This window comes from Lissotriton helveticus, chromosome 4_1, assembly GCF_964261635.1.
Source record: "Lissotriton helveticus chromosome 4_1, aLisHel1.1, whole genome shotgun sequence".
In the NCBI taxonomy this organism is placed as follows: Eukaryota; Metazoa; Chordata; class Amphibia; order Caudata; family Salamandridae; genus Lissotriton; species Lissotriton helveticus.
In genome coordinates, this window is record NC_136063.1 from 1789422657 (window position 1) to 1789441144 (window position 18488).

The following is an 18488-nucleotide window of genomic DNA, read 5'->3' on the forward strand; positions in this document are numbered from 1 at the left end:
GTTATTTCTCTAATGTAAACAATTTCTGAAATTCTGCGGGATGTTTGATGGGGAGCTCACTGTGCTTGTCACAACATTTTGTTCGCATGTGAAAGCTCTTTGCATAGTGAGGGACCGTAGGGATTTGGGTTTGTTTGATTATTCGTATTCCATGTAACTGTTAAAGTTTCTGCTTCCCTTTTTCTCATCCCTTCTATCTTTACTAATAAACTAAGATTCCAATTTCTTGCTAAAGTGCAAATGTAAAATGCATATATTTTATTGCAGTTCTTAGGCACTATGTGCCTGTGCAATGAGATTATGCCCCTGATTAGCTTAAATACCTGGTTCTGTAACTGTTACACATAAAGGATCAGCATGGCATGGCATAAATCATGTATGTAGATGCACTGTGTCGGGATGGCAGAGGGTTCATGACTCCTCCTGACATGCATCAAAGGTGATAAATAGTAAAGTATAGTCTGCACATCTGATATATTTGTGTATGTATATATATATATACCACTGCACTCGTCCAGCAAGAACCGGCACTCCCCAATGTCCCGGGGCACCACCGATCCAAACAAACGAAAGCTGACCCAGTCTTAGGTGAAGAGAATATTTATTTTAGTTTTGTTGCATCGCCACCAGCATAACGTTTCGGCCTACTCAGAGGCCTTGATCACATGACGCTAAGAGTGGGACAGACTGTTTTTAAAGTGCTAGTGCATAATTACAAAGACACACAATTGGTTCAACACAAGTTCCTGGTAATGGACATAAAAGACATGTTCAAAGAGCACGTTAAGCAAGCCAAAACAGGGTACACTTTTAAAAAGTTTTAAATAACAATTTTACATATGTACAAAAGGCAAACAGGATTTTAAATAAAAAAGATCCATCCAACGTGCAAAGATAATGTCATATTATCTAAAAAAAGGAGAGTGGGGGAAAAAAAGTTTTCACTCTAACGAAATGTAATAACATATAGGGGTAGATACAATGTTCAATTCCCTAACGTACTATATGCTGCCAACATTTCAAAGCTGCACACCCCTCTCTATGATGATTATAGCGATAATATTACCCAAGTGGGTGAATACCACATGTAATTTTCAATCATTATATCATCCAAACCACTTGTAACTTGCGTTAATGCCTATATTTGATGGTTATACTAGCCATTGTGTTAACACAAGTGTGTCAATAAAAAAAAAAAAGAGCATGAAGCAAAGGGTGTCGTGAACAGTGATGACACAAAATAAATTGATAATGTTAAAAACCCCTCCCTAGATGGAAAATGGGAGTGTATTGAATTAGTCATCATGTATCTTCTATCAATGTAGGGGAAACTCTAGTGGCAGCATTGTATCTATTTCAGAAAAGAATTTCTTGGAGATGTCAACGTCTAAATACTAGCACTGATGATAAACAGATATCAAAGTACTATATTGACTAGAGAAGAATTATTCAATGGGACTGACTGAAATTTACAGATGGGTATAGAAATCAACACTGGTGTTCAAGCCAAGTGGTGTCTTGGTGTCGAGATCGAGGATGTATTGGGTTTCCAGGGCTCTCAGAATAGCTTCACGGTTTCCCCCTCTGCGAAGAGGCGGGAACGAGTCAATCGCAAAATATTTCAGTAAATGACTCTGTTTTTCATGATGTTCCTTAAAATGACGTGCCACCGGATAGGTGGAGTCCTCAGTGTTGATGGCCCTGATGTGCTGGAGTATCCTCTTGTGCACCTGCAGCTTGGTACTACCAACATATCGCAGGGCACAGGGACACTCCAGCACATACACTGTGAACTCTGTTTTGCACGTCAGTTGCTTAGTAATAAGCCAAGGAACATCAGAGAAAGGTGTTAAGTACTTGGTCATGTTCATGATGTGTTTGCAAGCCTTGCAAACCGAGCATTTTTTGAAGCCATTGATGGCCTTGTACCAAGGTATAGGTGTAACAACCTCAGGACTGGACTTGACTAACGCTTCACCAAGAGAATAAGCCTTTTTGCAGGAGATGTCAGGTCTCTCTGGCATAAGGTGGCCAATCACTGGATCAGAGCTGATGAGATTCCAGTTTTTGGAAACAATTTTTCTTAGGGCTTGAAATTGACGATTGAAAGTCAATACTAATCTCACCGGTTGGTCAGCACTGTCTGCTTCTTTGTTAATTAATCTTCTGGGCTGCAAAGCTACCTCCCTGGGCATGGCATTCACTTTGCGAATTGCTGAATCAATTAAGCTCTGAGAGTAACCCCTGGCTAGAAATCTGGCCCTTCTGTCCCGTTGTACCTGTCTGCACTGGTCTTCTGTGCTACAAATACGTCTGATGCGCAGCATTTCCCCATAGGGGATGCTGCGAATCAGATGTGCCGGATGATTGCTCTTGGCGTGGAGCACAGTGTTTCCGGAACAACGTAGTATGTAACTTGTTGTTGATAACCAAGACTTTAACATCCAAGAAATCAATACATGTTTGACTCATACTGTGGGTGAACTGTAGGTTGTATGCATTGTCGTTAAGTTGTGCAATGAACTTGATTGCCTCCTGTTTGGTGCCCCGCCATATTAAAAATATATCGTCGATGTAACGATACCAATGGGCTACCGATTTAGCCATGATCTGACCGTGTGTACCCATGAGGACCTGCCTCTCCCAGTAGCCCATATGCAAACAGGCATAACTGGGAGAGAAGCAGGCCCCCATGGCCACACCCCTGATTTGCTGAAAAAATTGGCTGTTGAATTGAAAATAATTGTTATTCAAACAGAATGAAATCATAGCAATCAGCATTTTGTTGTGTTCCACATATTGCACAGATCTGTTACCCAAGAAAAATTGTATAGCCCTTAATCCGTCAAGATGCTTAATGCTAGTGTATAAAGACGACACATATATATATATATATATATATATATATATATATATATATATATATATATATATATAGTAAGCAGTTATACTTAGGACCTAGTTTCCATATGAAAAGCGTTTTTTGACTTGCTTGTAACTTTGGGTTTTTTGACGTGCTTTTAACTTTGGTGCCGTTTGACGGATCTTCATGACATTTTCCTAAGAAGTGCCCCACTTTTTCTAGTTGTGCATGGAAAGTTTTGGGGTGATCCATCAGGCAGGGGCTGAGAAAAAAGGGGAGGAGGGGTCAAAAAAGTATGTTTCCAATGTTAATTCCCATAGCCATTTTAGACACGATCACAGCCTGAACCGCTGAATGGAATTACACCAAATTTGGCAGAAAGCTGTCTCTTAGTCCGGAAGGTGACCTTTTTGTGATTTGGTATAAATCTATTCAGTTGAGTTTGAGATATTAAAGGAAAACCAAATTTGCAAATGTAGAAGCGCAGACCCACTGCAAATCTTGCCGATCTCGTGCTGTGATCTGATTGGCTGCCAACACTTCAACCAGGAAGTATTGGCAGCCATCTCAGGCGAGTCCCAAACAAAAACATAAAAAAGAGGAGGGAGAAGGGCAGGGTCAAAAAGCCTTATTTTTAAAAATGTTTTGTGGGGAAAAGTGTGAAGATTCACAAATCTCTGTGAAAATGTAAGAAGAAAAAAAACAAGCACGGTCTCTGGCGCTTGTTTGTATTAGAGCCCAAGGGTGGGCAAGGTCACAGGTACATATTCATGTATAAATAAAAAGGGGAAGGGGCACACGCCGCCCCCTCCCCATGACCAGACTTGGCGCCGGGGAGCGCCACCTCTCCGGGGAAGCGGTTTGTTAATTTAATTTGGGGGGGACACCAGGCCTCCCCTCTGAAGGATCTTAAGAGCCCCGGGGACCACCATTTCCCAGGAGTTTTATTGAAAAATGAAAGAGGGCTGCACAGATCCGCACCCATTGCCCTAAAAGGCTTGAGGGACCACCACCTTCCAGGGCCCAAATGAAAGTTAAGCGGAAGGGGGCCGTGCGGCCCTCCTCCCGAGGCATTTACTGCCACAACCACCCTATGACTTGCTTACATTTTTATAAGGAGGGGGCCATGCAGCCCCTTCCTGGACCTTTCTCAGCCCTGGGGATCACCACCTCCCCGTGGCTGATCCTAAATTAAGTAAGAAGGGGGACTGGGTGGCCCAACGTCTGGAGCCATTAATGGCCCTGGAGACCGCCACCCACCAGGGCAGGCTCCCTATGTCCCAGGGTGCCCACCCATGGGTCATAGGTGTTTGCTCTCAATTGGCAGGAACTTTTACAGCTCCCCCAAAGCGAGAGAAAACAGTAAGTCTGCTCCCACCTGGCGGGAGCAGGAAATCTCCTCAAACCAGGCTAGGAGCTGACTTTTTATCTGTTTTCCTGCCCACTATCAAGCAGGCAGGAAAACAGATGAAAGAATTGCTCCTGCACAGGGAGCAGCATGTTTGCTGCTCCCTGCGTTTATGAGCAATGCTGGCTTCCTCTGGAGGCAGGGAGCCAGCTGGGAACACAAGGGCATTGGGGCTCCCACCTGCGGTCCCCCACAATGGACACTGGCTGCCCCGAGTGGGCCACAGGGCACCCAGATTCAAGTCACCGCCCCCCAGGGGATTACATGCACACAAGGTCACTGAAGATATTGCCTCGTAGTCCTTTGCACTAGACATTTGCAAACAAGGTAGTACTTATTATTTAACCAGTAGAAAGCTACCCGCGGTCCCCAACAATGCACGCTGGGTAGACACAGGGTAGACAATTTCAGCAAAACTGTGGTTCCATTCTCGCGCTAATGCCCATTTCACAGAAATTTAACCTCAATGGGAAGCACCTACATTTATAAACACATCAGGGGCCCCAGTTGAAGCTCCACTTTAGTAAAGCACAAGCAATCCTAACTACTTCGTCTCCTCAAAAGCAAAGTAAGTGTGTTTCCACGCATATTCCATGTTAAAAAATTATTTGAAATCCTTAATGTAGGGGAATGCATCTTTGATCTATTAGAGGAAAATCTGATCTGTAGTAACTGTGACGAGTGGTTTCTTTCTTGTCTCCTAGTGAAAGCAGAGTCCATGGTTCTCCCTTTTAAATACGCTAAGTATGCAAATATCCAAAATCCATAGCACCACTCACTCACCCACTCACAGAAACACACCGGCACTCACACACCCACTCACAAACCCACATAGCCACTCACACAACCACTCACAGACCAATAGCGAAACTCACACACTCACTCAGAGACCCACACAGGTACTCACACCCCCGATCACAGAGTGACAAAGGCACTCACAGACCCACTCACAGACCCATAGCACCACTCACACACAAATTCACAGCCCCATTTCACAGACCCACACAGACACTCACAAACCCACACAAGCACTCACAGATACACTCACTGGCCCACACAAGCACTCACACACCCACTCAGAAACCCATACAGCTACTCACACACCCATGGTTTATGGTTTTGTACGAGTGAAATATGAGCCTAACTATAACATTCCTGTAACTGTTGTTTTTTTAGTGAATTTCTAAGGTTTTTTAAATTCTATTTCCTAACTTTAACGTCCCTGTAACCTTTATTGTTTTCTAGTGAATTGCTAAGGTTATTTTAATTCTATTTCCTAACTTCAGTGAATTTCTATGATTTTTTAAATTATTTATATAATCAAAAGAAAGAAAGCGCTTGAGATATCAGTCATAAAAAGCAACTGTAATATGGGTCTGTATTGCCATCTTGCCATCAAGGGGTTCTGATGACATTTAAAAACCACAAGGCTGAGTGGTTTCTAAAAGTCGTCTGTACCCAACATAGGACAATATTACACATATTACTGGTTATATATTTTTATATTACATGATTCATTAATTTATAGTACTATTTAGAAAGACTTATATATGTGTGTGATCTTGTGTGTGTGTATAAATACACACACACGTACATATATATAATGAAAGGTCTATTTTAAGCAAATCTTTACAATTATGGAAATATGTGGACATAAGCTTTTTCTCTCAGATTCTGAATCTCATATACCTTTGCACCTCAAGGTGTAGCATCCCTTCACCTCCTTTTTTAGGTTCATAATGCTTTTCCCACTTAAAATAAAGAGAAATTCCAGGATTTGAGAAAATAAATATAGTCAGAATAACCCCTCCAAATGCCCTTGAATATTGCTCCAGGCAAACCAAACATGCACATAAACAAGATTTCAAAAAAACACTTGTTCGCCAATTTACAGTGCATAAGTAATAGAGGCAACCTCTGTTTATCATTTCCTATGCAGGAGGCCGTGAAAGAAAATAACAAGAGGAGGGAAATGGAGGAGAAGATCAAGCGAGCCAAGCTGGCAAAGGAGAAAGCTGAGCGAGAGAAGCTGGAGCGACAGCAGAAGAAAAAGCAGCTCATTGATATGAACAAAGGTAAGGCAGGAGTTCTTCCCAGCGGTTTGAAGTGTGGAAAGGAAACACACTCTAGCCTCCTCCGGTGCGGCTGGTAATGGCTAAGGTAAACAAAGTAGGCAGGGTAAAGAACGGCGAGGCGGCTGGAGAATATGACATCTGTTTTTATTAGTCCTTTCAATTCTGAAGTAGCCCTTCTTGGCTTAGTTTATATTTCATATTCCCTGGTCGATGTTGCTCAGTAGAAAAACATTATTTTACAGTGCAATTAGCCTTTCGTCTCCAAGGGTGTGTTTTCGCTGCTGACCATTGGTTACATTTTTTATCAGAGTATTTGATAGACTGTCGCGCCAAACAAAACTGAAAGGGCGAGATTTTGATCGATACCTTATATCTATTGATCCAAACCTCGATCTGGTCGACTGAACCTTTATTGCCTGTCTTGGAAGGAAACAGTACACCTATCTGCAAGTTAGTTCACCCAATAAAGGACTCTACTCTTAAAGATCACGGACAACTTCTAGGTTTCAAAAGTTTATTGTAAAGATATAATGAGCTGCAAATACAAGCATCTCAGAATGAGATTCACGAGATACACAGGTCCAATTACATACATGTGCTCTCGAAAAGCCCTCAGACGAGCAACAGAAATCACTAACACAAGTTCTAAAAATAGTAAAGCTATAAGCATAGACGCATATCGCTCCTTCATTTAGATTGGAGGAAAACAAACACAGGTTAGGCGTCCCTACCCTGTTCTAGATGGTATCCCTACTTAACCAAATCCCAACCTAACAAAGGTGTCAGCAGTGAATGACCCCCAAGGGAAGTCACTCACTCTAAGTCTCTTGGTGAAAACCTAAAGTTCTCCAGTCATGACCCCTCTCTGCCTACCCATCCACTCTCTTAGGGATCCTCAGGTCTCTGCTCTAACTCCACCCAGGGGTGCTGTCCCTAATACAAAACAGTCAACAACATTTGAGACGCCCCTTGCGAAACGCCTCTCACGTGGTGCAACTTCAGGCTTTTTCCATGATGCTTTGTATTGGGCCTCAGACGTTAGAGTTGACCTTGCTTCTCAGATTCTTCTCCGGCCCGCTGATACCCCTTAAACATTCCAAAACCCTCCTCCATGTCTGGGCCGTCTACTGAACAGACCTCTATTCATTCACTTATAATTGGATCCCCCCTTTCCTGTTGCAGACAGATATCTGCCGCCAAGAACCCAACTCTCATAGACTTCTAAAAAGGCTTGCAACATTTCTCAGCCCAGACATGTACATGTAAAATAATGCTAAAACATTTCAGGCCTACAATATTTCACATTATGATTATAGCATTCAACTTCTTCATTTAATTAAAGCATGTTAAAACTCTTATTCTATTATTTAGAAAACATTACGATAAATCATGGCCCATTAATGCAATGACCAAAAACGTTAAACAATCTGTGTCGTGAAAAGAAACACCTTCCCTTTTAGCTCCAGCTCTGGCCCTGTGGCCTACCACGTTCTGCGTTTTACCACAGACCATCTTATATGTTAACAGCTACACGACATAGATTCAAAATAATCACGTCTAATAAAATCATATAATGTCACACATTTCTGTATTAGTTCCACTTCTACTTAAATCTCTATATTAGCTATACATTTAGAATATAATTTCAGATACTATTAGCACTCATGGCATTTCTCATCATGACTTGTGCTTACTATAGGTAAGTGTGATGTACTCATACATTTATATCAGTTTGCGCTCTCTCAGTTCCCCCCTTTGATGACCTCTCGGGGTCATCACTAACATTTAAACTGCAGTTATTGCTGGCATTCTCTGCGCTTCCAGAGCTCTCAGACTCCTGTACTGATTATCTTGTATGGCAGCCAATCTCTGCAACTGTTCTCTTTGGGCCCTTTCTGACCTTCTTGCTCTGTACCATTTGAATACCCTCACCAATCCCCACAATATTATCCCACAGATCAATATTATGATGATAGGCTTTAGGATATACCATATAAAGCTTTTGCCTAAGGTGGAAAACCACCCTCCAACTGTACTCATTCCGTGGCCCACCTTTTCCCAGACATTTTCTCTACTCAAGTCTTCGATCTCTTTGTGAATATTAGTTATGTTCTTAATAACTTTCTCAAGGGGTTTTGAAAGGTCTGGAATGTAAGTGCAACATTCCTGGACCTTCAAAGCCTTACAGACTCCGCCCTCTTTTGCTAATAAGACATCTAATGCAAGCCGATTTTGAAGAACCATAGCCCTTATCGATTGCATCTCTCCTTCTACCAGCATTAAGGACTGTGCAGTGCTGGCAGACAACCTGTCGACAACTGTTGCCAGTCGTCTAATTTTAACATCATTAAGGATTATTCCCAAAAGAGGAAACATAGCTCCAAAAACATCTCCAACCATTTCTGCATCGCCTAAATCTCTCCTTCCCCTCGATGATGTCTGGCCCTCAATGATCAATAAGTCTTGTGCATGATATTTTTTGGGGAAGACAATTGCCAAGTAACATGATCCATACCAGTTGTCAGGTAGTCTCACGTAAGCATTTCTTCCACATACAAAATACACATTTGGAATCACTTGCATTCCCTTCAGGAAATCCTTAGTGTAGTACTCTAAATTAAAAGCATGTTCACAGTCAACTTCACCCACGTATACATTTTCATAATACGTTTTGGCTCGGTGAAGACATAACTTTCCTCTCTGCGCTTTATCTAAAGCTATTGGACCACTACTACCCTTTCTCTTATGTGACTTCTCTTCCTCGGTCCAATCTATTTTCCCTTGTCCTGATTTCTTCAAAATCTTTTGTCTCCTGTAACGATCATCCACCTGCCCTATGAACTTCTTCTCGACTTCTGACACCTTGCATGTCAGGTTATTTCTACGGGCATGTGAAGTATCTAAGGTAATCCAAGGAATGAAGAACTTGGCCAATCTGTCTTCACTCTTCCAGTAATCCCATTTATTCATCTGCTTATAATTTGGGACTTCTGGCAACACTGAATCATAATTAGAGAAATAGTATTCAAAACTATCTCTCTCATAAAATATACTAAGCAATAAGCTACATGTAATGCCATATGTCAGAGGGAGGTGATGATAGCGAATTCCTTCATCTACAGACGCAGGCAACTGCATGCAGACGTAGCAATCCTTAACCTCCATGGCATCCACGTATTCATACAAAAGTTTAGCATAAGCATTCGACCTAAAGTCTCCTTGGGACTCGTCTACATGTAACCTGCGGGCTTCTGCAGCCAATAACGCTTTCTCTTGAGTGTTTTCCCTTTTCTCACCTGCAACAGTGGGTGTAAGTGTTACTACAGAATTCGCATCAGTTACCTTTACCTCTTCCTCATGTCCCTTTACATAAGAAATTGTTACCACTAAAGCTATTAATATTATCACTCCTACTATTAGTGTACCTATTATACATTTAGCTCTGCGGTTCGGGGTGCCGGCCTCCATTTCGTCAGACAATCTAGCTTTTCCCTTTCTCTTTGCAAAAAAGTTCTTTTCCTCTCGTTCCTTTACAGTCTCTTTCAATCCTTTTTTGTCTTTAGAATCCACACAGTTGGAGGCTGACAGCCTTTTTCGCAAAAAGTCCTTTCACAGTTCAAAAAGACAACCCTAGCCCTTCTCCATCAACTCAAGGGATTCCCTAAAATTCTCTGCTTCCTGGGCGCTAGGTAATCTTCTTTTCTTCTGCTTGCTTTATTTACAAAGTCCTTTAACAATCGACTATTAGATTTGTGGTTGCAGCTTCAATAGCATAGTTCAATATTTCCATGCGAAGAGTATGCTCTTCATGTGCTGTTATCTTTGTACCAAAGTCGGGGAATTGCAATTCTGTAAGAAACATGTGTTTTAACTTGCTGAGGCGGGGAGGTCTGGGGAGCACGAATGTTAGTGACCCTTCTTGTTCGACACCGGGTACCAACAGTTGTATTTCCACGGTGATAATGGGCTCAGAACTGGACACCACCACCGCTCGGATCCTCCCTGTCTCCGGTTTCACAGACATTTGTCGCCAGATATGTCCACTCAGGTGTGGAGTATCTTCTGTTAGGCACACGCACTCTTCTTGACCTCCTTCGGTCTGGTGCTTCAGCGCCCTGAGCACCTTCTTCTGGGTCTGAGTCTTCTGATATCGGAGGAAGGGTTGCTTCTGGAGTTGACCTCAGGCTAGAACTTCTTCTTTGCGGCCAAATTGCTTCTCCACGTGCCCTTCTACTCCTTCTCCTTCTGGTCTGTTCTCGCTCTCTTTCAGACCTGTCAGGGTCAGACTCGTACTCCCAGCTGTCTTCTCCTTCTGTAGCGTCTTCTGTTTCGCTGTTGTACTGACCGTCCTCAGCTTGGTCAGACTCGTTCCCTGCTTCCACTGGCACCTCTACAGCTGGGCTAGCCCCCTCTATGGCTTCTTGGTCCTCTGCTGGACGTCCATCCGAGAGAGGAGCTGTTTCCAGAGGTGCTGGAACCCTTTTCGTATGTGACGCGTGTATCCAATTGGGCAGGCCTCCCACCTTTACAGCTGTACTTGTGATCAGGATGACCTGGTAGGGCCCACGCCTACCAACTGAAAGGGCGAGATTTTGATCGATACCTTATATCTATTGATCCAAACCTCGATCTGGTCGACTGAACCTTTGTTGCCTGTCTTGTTCGATCTATTCTGACCCAATCTATGTCTTGCATTGGCACCTTCTCTTTCAGCCAAGTCATCACTCTCTCGAATTTTGCCATCACGATCTCGGACGGCCCATTAGTCCTAGCATCTCTCTCTGGCTCCGTTGTGGGCCACTCAGCGCTAACCTTGCATGCTGTCCACAGATCTCCTGGTACTACAATGTCAAACAGCGTGTTCAGATCTATCCATAGGACTTTTGAGATCTTTACAAACCTCTCGACTTGCTTGTACCACTCCACGGGGCTCTCTCGTAACTTGGGGAAAGATGTGGTAAAAGCAGCTAAATCTCCCCTACTCCAAGGGACATGTACATAGCTCCCATTGGCAACTTCACGCAAAGGGTAAGCTTCTATTCCCTGCTGTCCTGGTGTCATACCAATCATGCTTCTCCTGCCGGTCCCTTTCTTGGACCACCTCTCTTCCCATTTATCTAGTGCCCTCCATGTCCTTATTCCAGTAATCAGTTCCCTTATGTGTGTTTTCAGCCCAATCGTTCTCCTCTCATCTAGGTCCCGATCTGAGTAATGTAGCCTGTGGTTACCCTGTAATGCTTTGGTTCTTGACAAGTCCACCATATATTTGCCTGCTAGTTCGACTAACTTCTCATGGACTGCTCTCGCCTTTCGTGTGATGTCCTTTGCCATATACAGTATTTCATCCTGTTCATACATTTCCATTCTTTCTAAAGGCAGGGTACCATCTACCATGTCATCCAGATCTGACCTTAAGCTGGAGACATCAAGTCTCTTGGCTTTTATCTCAGCTCGCAATATGTCTTTTGAAGGGGGCTCACTGGTCTCCCTACCATCCCAACTTCGAGCTCTGCGTTTGGGCTCAGGAGAATTAATGGGTGGCCTCCCTTGCTCCCATCTCTCCAGGTCCCATGCTCGGCCATCCGATCTTGGAAGGTGATGGAACACGGGCCTGTTATCCCTACTCTCTCTCTGCCCACTCTCATCTTCTTCTCTCCTCTCACCGCACATCTCTCTGTTATTTTCCCTCTGGTCGCTACACTCCCTTTGCCTCGTATCGCTCAGTATCCGATACGATCCTTCCTGGTTCCCCATATTCCCTGGGCTGCGCTCATTTCTGTCATCACAGGGACTATGGTGCGACCTCTCACAACTCCCATTCAATTCTCTGGTGCCGGGCACACAGTGTGGACATTTAAAGCTGTTTCTGTACTCTTGTGCTCTCCTCTCCCCTTCACTGAGTATTGGGCGCGCCACCCCTTCACTCCCGGGGCCCCCGTTTTCCAGGTCTGTTCTACCTCCACTCCGGGCCCAATGGGTGACTCCCCTACTCCCTCTACAGTCCCACTCCAGGCTACTCTCCCCAGCCCCGCAGTGAGTCCGTGCTCGGCTGTCCTGACTTTCCCTTTCTGCTTCTGCAGCATTGATGCACTTTTGAGCCTTCACTGCCTCGTCCCACTGCTTCATGTACTCATTTAGCTCTTGGAAGGATTTTCGTCCAGATCCCCTCAGATCCATTGGCCATCTAGGGCCCCCAGGATCTCCTCCTGGGTCCCCTACTGTGTGCATCGGGGTGCTCCACTCTCTGGGTATCGGCATCTGACTTGGGGAATTAGTGGTATCGTTCCTCCTTGCCTGCTCTGCTCTTTCTCTGTCTTTCCGTTTCCGTTCTTCCCCTTTTGCTCTCTCTTGGTCATATATCGATATTATAGGACCTATGGTAACAGGTACCTGTAGTGCATCTGGTAATGGGTAGGATGTGGCGCTTTCCGTTTCCGGCGCTCTTTGTACCACAAACCTACCGACTACCTGTTGCACCTGACTAGGCTGGAGCAACTCTTTCTTTGGCTCAGGATCCCACTCTGAACTGGGAAGCGGTCTATGCTCTCCTGCATTGCCCCCCTTTGCTCCTTCAGTATTCTCGACCTCTCCCCCTGCTCTATTATACGGGGGTGGCCTGTCTGTCAGTAATCTGTTTATCAGGCTGTCCTCTGTTTCGCTCTCATCATCTTCTTCTAGGGGACTTTTATTTACTGGCGCCTCTAATACTGGGTACAGTTTATTTATTTCCAAATTATGCACTCTCCATCTTTTAGCATCCGCATCCCACCTGGCATCCTGTACTGCCCTTACCGAGCGTTTCACCCTTTCTTGTCGTCTGTTCATATTCCTTTCATGCGCTGCCCTAAGCCAGGCATCAAGGGCTTCGAACTGGGTTGGTCTAGGCAAGGGTCTCTTTGAGGTCATGACTGATTTCAATCGATGTAACACCTCTAATCTGAACGTCCCATACTTCGGGAACGTCAGTTCCTCATTTCCTTCAGTAATCTTACTCCACTCTGATATCCAAAGGATCGTATGCAACCCAACATTTACTGCCATGTAACGAGCTGGCGTACCCTCCGGCGGGGCTTCTTCCCCTTCATACGATCCCCGCTTCTCTTTCTTAAACAGCGCTTTCAACCATTTAAAACACTTCATAATTATGCGCACAAAATCCAGCCTCGCTACTCTGTTTACTTCCTGATGACACTCCACCAATCCTGTCGCGGCTTTGCTAGCTTGGCCTATCACAGCGCGGTTTTTCTCCTGTCGGCCAATCACGTCGCGACCCTGTGTGACGTGTTCGCTAGCTGGCCTATCACAGCGCGGTCTTTCTCCGGTCAGCCAATCACTGCGCGACACCACCTGACGTCTCTTTTCTCCGCTTCGCAGCAGCACCCCTCCTTTCTCAACTCGTCTCCCGGTTATGCATGCGTCCCATTCATACACTGAAAAATGACTACTTCCGACCAAGCGGTCACTTCTCTCGACTGTACGTCCACAGTCTATCTGTAATTGTCAACACAACTGACGAGATGTCTATCGTCTCTCTGATAGGTTGCTTACACACACAGTAACTTCCGACCAGCGTCCGTTACTCACGCACTCACTCTTACGTTCCCCCTATCTCGGTCTCTCGGGTGATCAATGGTACCTCATGACCCCCTTCACACTAGTTGACAATTACTCTGGGTGTCCGATACACCCGAACCACTTAAGCTCTCCTTGAACTTAAGATTTCCACCGGTTGCGCGCGCTCACAACCTGTTCCACAGTCACTCTACAGACATTCAACTCCGCCAGACATTACAACATAGATACAATACAAAACACCGCAATCTAACACGCATAACCCTTTATACTCACTCTCGACCGATACTGCTGCTTTTTCTGTCTCACGTCATCCGGATCTTCTTCGGCGGGCTGTTCTTCCGATCATCGTTTTCTAGGGGCCTTGGGGTAAGCTAACCTGGCCTAGGTCACCGTCCTCAAGAAGGCAACCATCCTCTATAGCTACCAACTGAAAGGGCGAGATTTTGATCGATACCTTATATCTATTGATCCAAACCTCGATCTGGTCGACTGAACCTTTATTGCCTGTCTTGGAAGGAAACAGTACACCTATCTGCAAGTTAGTTCACCCAATAAAGGACTCTACTCTTAAAGATCACGGACAACTTCTAGGTTTCAAAAGTTTATTGTAAAGATATAATGAGCTGCAAATACAAGCATCTCAGAATGAGATTCACGAGATACACAGGTCCAATTACATACATGTGCTCTCGAAAAGCCCTCAGACGAGCAACAGAAATCACTAACACAAGTTCTAAAAATAGTAAAGCTATAAGCATAGACGCATATCGCTCCTTCATTTAGATTGGAGGAAAACAAACACAGGTTAGGCGTCCCTACCCTGTTCTAGATGGTATCCCTACTTAACCAAATCCCAACCTAACAAAGGTGTCAGCAGTGAATGACCCCCAAGGGAAGTCACTCACTCTAAGTCTCTTGGTGAAAACCTAAAGTTCTCCAGTCATGACCCCTCTCTGCCTACCCATCCACTCTCTTAGGGGTCCTCAGGTCTCTGCTCTAACTCCACCCAGGGGTGCTGTCCCTAATACAAAACAGTCAACAACATTTGAGACGCCCCTTGCGAAACGCCTCTCACGTGGTGCAACTTCAGGCTTTTTCCATGATGCTTTGTATTGGGCCTCAGACGTTAGAGTTGACCTTGCTTCTCAGATTCTTCTCCGGCCCGCTGATACCCCTTAAACATTCCAAAACCCTCCTCCATGTCTGGGCCGTCTACTGAACAGACCTCTATTCATTCACTTATAATTGGATCCCCCCTTTCCTGTTGCAGACAGATATCTGCCGCCAAGAACCCAACTCTCATAGACTTCTAAAAAGGCTTGCAACATTTCTCAGCCCAGACATGTACATGTAAAATAATGCTAAAACATTTCAGGCCTACAATATTTCACATTATGATTATAGCATTCAACTTCTTCATTTAATTAAAGCATGTTAAAACTCTTATTCTATTATTTAGAAAACATTACGATAAATCATGGCCCATTAATGCAATGACCAAAAACGTTAAACAATCTGTGTCGTGAAAAGAAACACCTTCCCTTTTAGCTCCAGCTCTGGCCCTGTGGCCTACCACGTTCTGCGTTTTACCACAGACCATCTTATATGTTAACAGCTACACGACATAGATTCAAAATAATCACGTCTAATAAAATCATATAATGTCACACATTTCTGTATTAGTTCCACTTCTACTTAAATCTCTATATTAGCTATACATTTAGAATATAATTTCAGATACTATTAGCACTCATGGCATTTCTCATCATGACTTGTGCTTACTATAGGTAAGTGTGATGTACTCATACATTTATATCAGTTTGCGCTCTCTCAAAACCAATTATAACACAAAATTGAAGTTTAAGTGCTGGTGCTTTTATCACGATTCTAAAAAGCGTGCATAACATGTTACACACAACATAACATAAGTCTAAGGAAAGCACCTGCATGTTTGTCACCTCCAATTATAATGCTCTAGGCCTGAGATCTGGCTGTGTGTCTCTGTGGGCTGCTGTTGATATTGCACATCTCATTGGTAAAGAGCGTTGGGACCTCCAGGTCAGTGGTTGTTTTTTGAAAATAAGGATTTCCTTTTGATTTTAAGTGTACTTATCTAATGTTTCAGTTAGATGGCAGTGTCTTGCGTACGAGTGTGCATTTGTGCAATTTCACTAGATAATACAAATGCCATATATCTCCAGCTGCTGTGGTTCTGACATTTTGTTGGCTCTAAACAAACAGGATACCTTAAGGGTCTTGGCATATAACATTTTACTAATTAATATGACTAAATTCCTAACTTAAAGGCAGCAGTAGCAGTCCTTATCAAATGTATGAGATATACGTAAATTGCATTCAAACTAATACATTTTACATTAATTTGGGGGGATTTTGCTCATAAACACCAAATGGTTGTATCATGTTGCCTAGCAACCCGATGTCCACAGTGTTTACACAAACCCAGCTTTTTGGCTTTGGTTTTTCTGGCCAGAAATAAATATATCTCAAAATAGATTGATTAGTCTTCCCTCTAACCATTTACAGTTCGCATCTTTTGATTGCCTCAGAAAGAAAATGTAATATCATTGAAACAGATGAGAGCATGTTTGTTCCTATTGGACTGGGGAAATGTAGGCTTTCCTGCCAGCAAGCGGGCACCTTGCTCTTCACCTTCTCCTGACCAGGAATCCTACTACAATTGAAAAAAGAACCCTTAACTACACCATCAGTTTGCCTCATTCTGTGAAAGAGATGACCGTGGCCTGAAAGAGATTTTGTTGGTCACTTTGCCGTAAAATTAAGTAAGTAGGATTTCTTTAGCAACAGCTTGTAATTGGTACTCTTTCACCACAGAAGATTGAAACCCAGTACACAGCAGCGCTATGTTGGCGACAACAGAAATTAAGGAGAAACCATTCCCTTGTACAAGAGTCCAGTTTTATCTAAACTGTTACTCCTAGATTTGGGCTTCCCTATTCCAAAATTAATCTTAAAAACAAGTGTCATAGTATTGCTTTGGCTGCTCTTTTGCCCTCCTGGCCTTTTGTTGAATGTTAATGGAAGTCACAATGTGGCTTTGTAGTTAGGAGAGCCAAGAGAGCTCACATGTTTTAGTGAACCGGATAGAAGATATAAAAAAGCCTGTGGTCTTATTCCCTTTTATTGAATGTGCCAAGGAGATCCAAAACCATGTGTCTGCTTATTCATGCCTCTTTGCTTTGCAGGTAGTCAGTTTGCTGTACATTGACTGCACGTCTTTCTGACTGTTTTTTTTATATTTGTATGAAATAAACCCAGCTGCAAAAAGAACTTGCAAACCCTTGAGTTTGCTTAAAAGACATAGGTTAACCTTCTCCCTTTTTTAAAATTAAAATATAAAGCTGCTGAACCCTGCTGTACCTGAGCCTGAAACCGACTGACAAGAGGAATCTGTGTAAGCACCTCTAAAAAAGAACCATCCAAGAAGTTTCCCATCACATCTTATGGCCTTGAGCTGAGAATTGACCAACAAGTGACATATTTTTCCCCCTTTATTGTTTTAAAAGACCAGAGAAGTTTACTATGAAAAAATGTATACTTTTCCCCATAGAGGTTTCCTCGTCAAGGTATTAAATTGTGTCCTCCCTTCTCAAATTAATAGCCCTCTTTCTGACACTGCACAAGAGTTACTAGACAGTATTAACGGTCAAGAATCCATTAACCGTATCCAGATTTAGAGATAAAAACTGTATTTTTAATTTTTAATTGCAACTATATTGAAGGCCTTCTGCCACAGACTGAAAAATGGAGACACCAGCAAAGATTGTTTATTTAACATCTAGTGTGAGGATGATGTCCTCAATAGTGAGTCAAAGAACCATGAGTCCAGGTTAATCATAGTGCTAGAGCAGGGGTGCCCAAACCAGTCCTGGCGGGCCGTATCCATGCCAGATTTTTGGGATATCCCCATCTGGGGATCACGGTTCGATCCCCGGCACCGGCGGCAGATTAGCCCAGCACCAGGTGACTCTGGGAAATAGCTGGCGTCGCGGCTAGGGCGGCTGACTCCGGAATCTGGAGATTTTTTTATTTAAGGTTTTTGTAGAGCGCGTAGTAACCCTCGAGCATCCCAGAGATCAGGGTTCGATCCCCGGCACCGGCCGCAGATTAGCCCAGCACCACGTGACTCTGGGAAATAGCTGGCGCCGCGGCTAGGGAGGCTGACTCCGGAATCTGGAGATCACGGTTCCATCCCCGGCACCGGCGGCAGATTAGCCCAGCACCAGGTGACTCTGGGAAATAGCTGGCGCCGCGGCTAGGGCGGCTGACTCCGGAATCTGGAGATTTTTTTTATTTAAGGTTTTTGTAGAGCGCGTAGTAACCCTCGAGCATCCCAGAGATCAGGGTTCGATCCCCGGCACCGGCCGCAGATTAGCCTAGCACCACGTGACTCTGGGAAATAGCTGGCGCCGCGGCTAGGGCGGCTGACTCCGGAATCTGGGGATCACGGTTCGATCCCCGGCACCGGCGGCAGATTAGCCCAGCACCATGTGACTCTGGGCAATAGCTTGCTTAATCTTCCCAACGG

The 18488-nt window shown here is 44.0% G+C and overlaps 1 protein-coding gene across 2 annotated transcripts in view; it reads left to right on the plus strand.

Moving 5' to 3' along the window:
• DIAPH2 (diaphanous related formin 2) overlaps positions 1 to 18488 on the plus strand; it is a 4230744-nt gene that overhangs the window by 3531684 nt on the left and 680572 nt on the right. For both annotated transcript variants that reach the window (XM_078688424.1, XM_078688425.1), the window contains one exon: positions 6211 to 6346. In XM_078688424.1, the coding sequence (XP_078544550.1) occupies positions 6211 to 6346 (136 nt within the window). The remainder of the gene's footprint in view (positions 1 to 6210; positions 6347 to 18488) is intronic.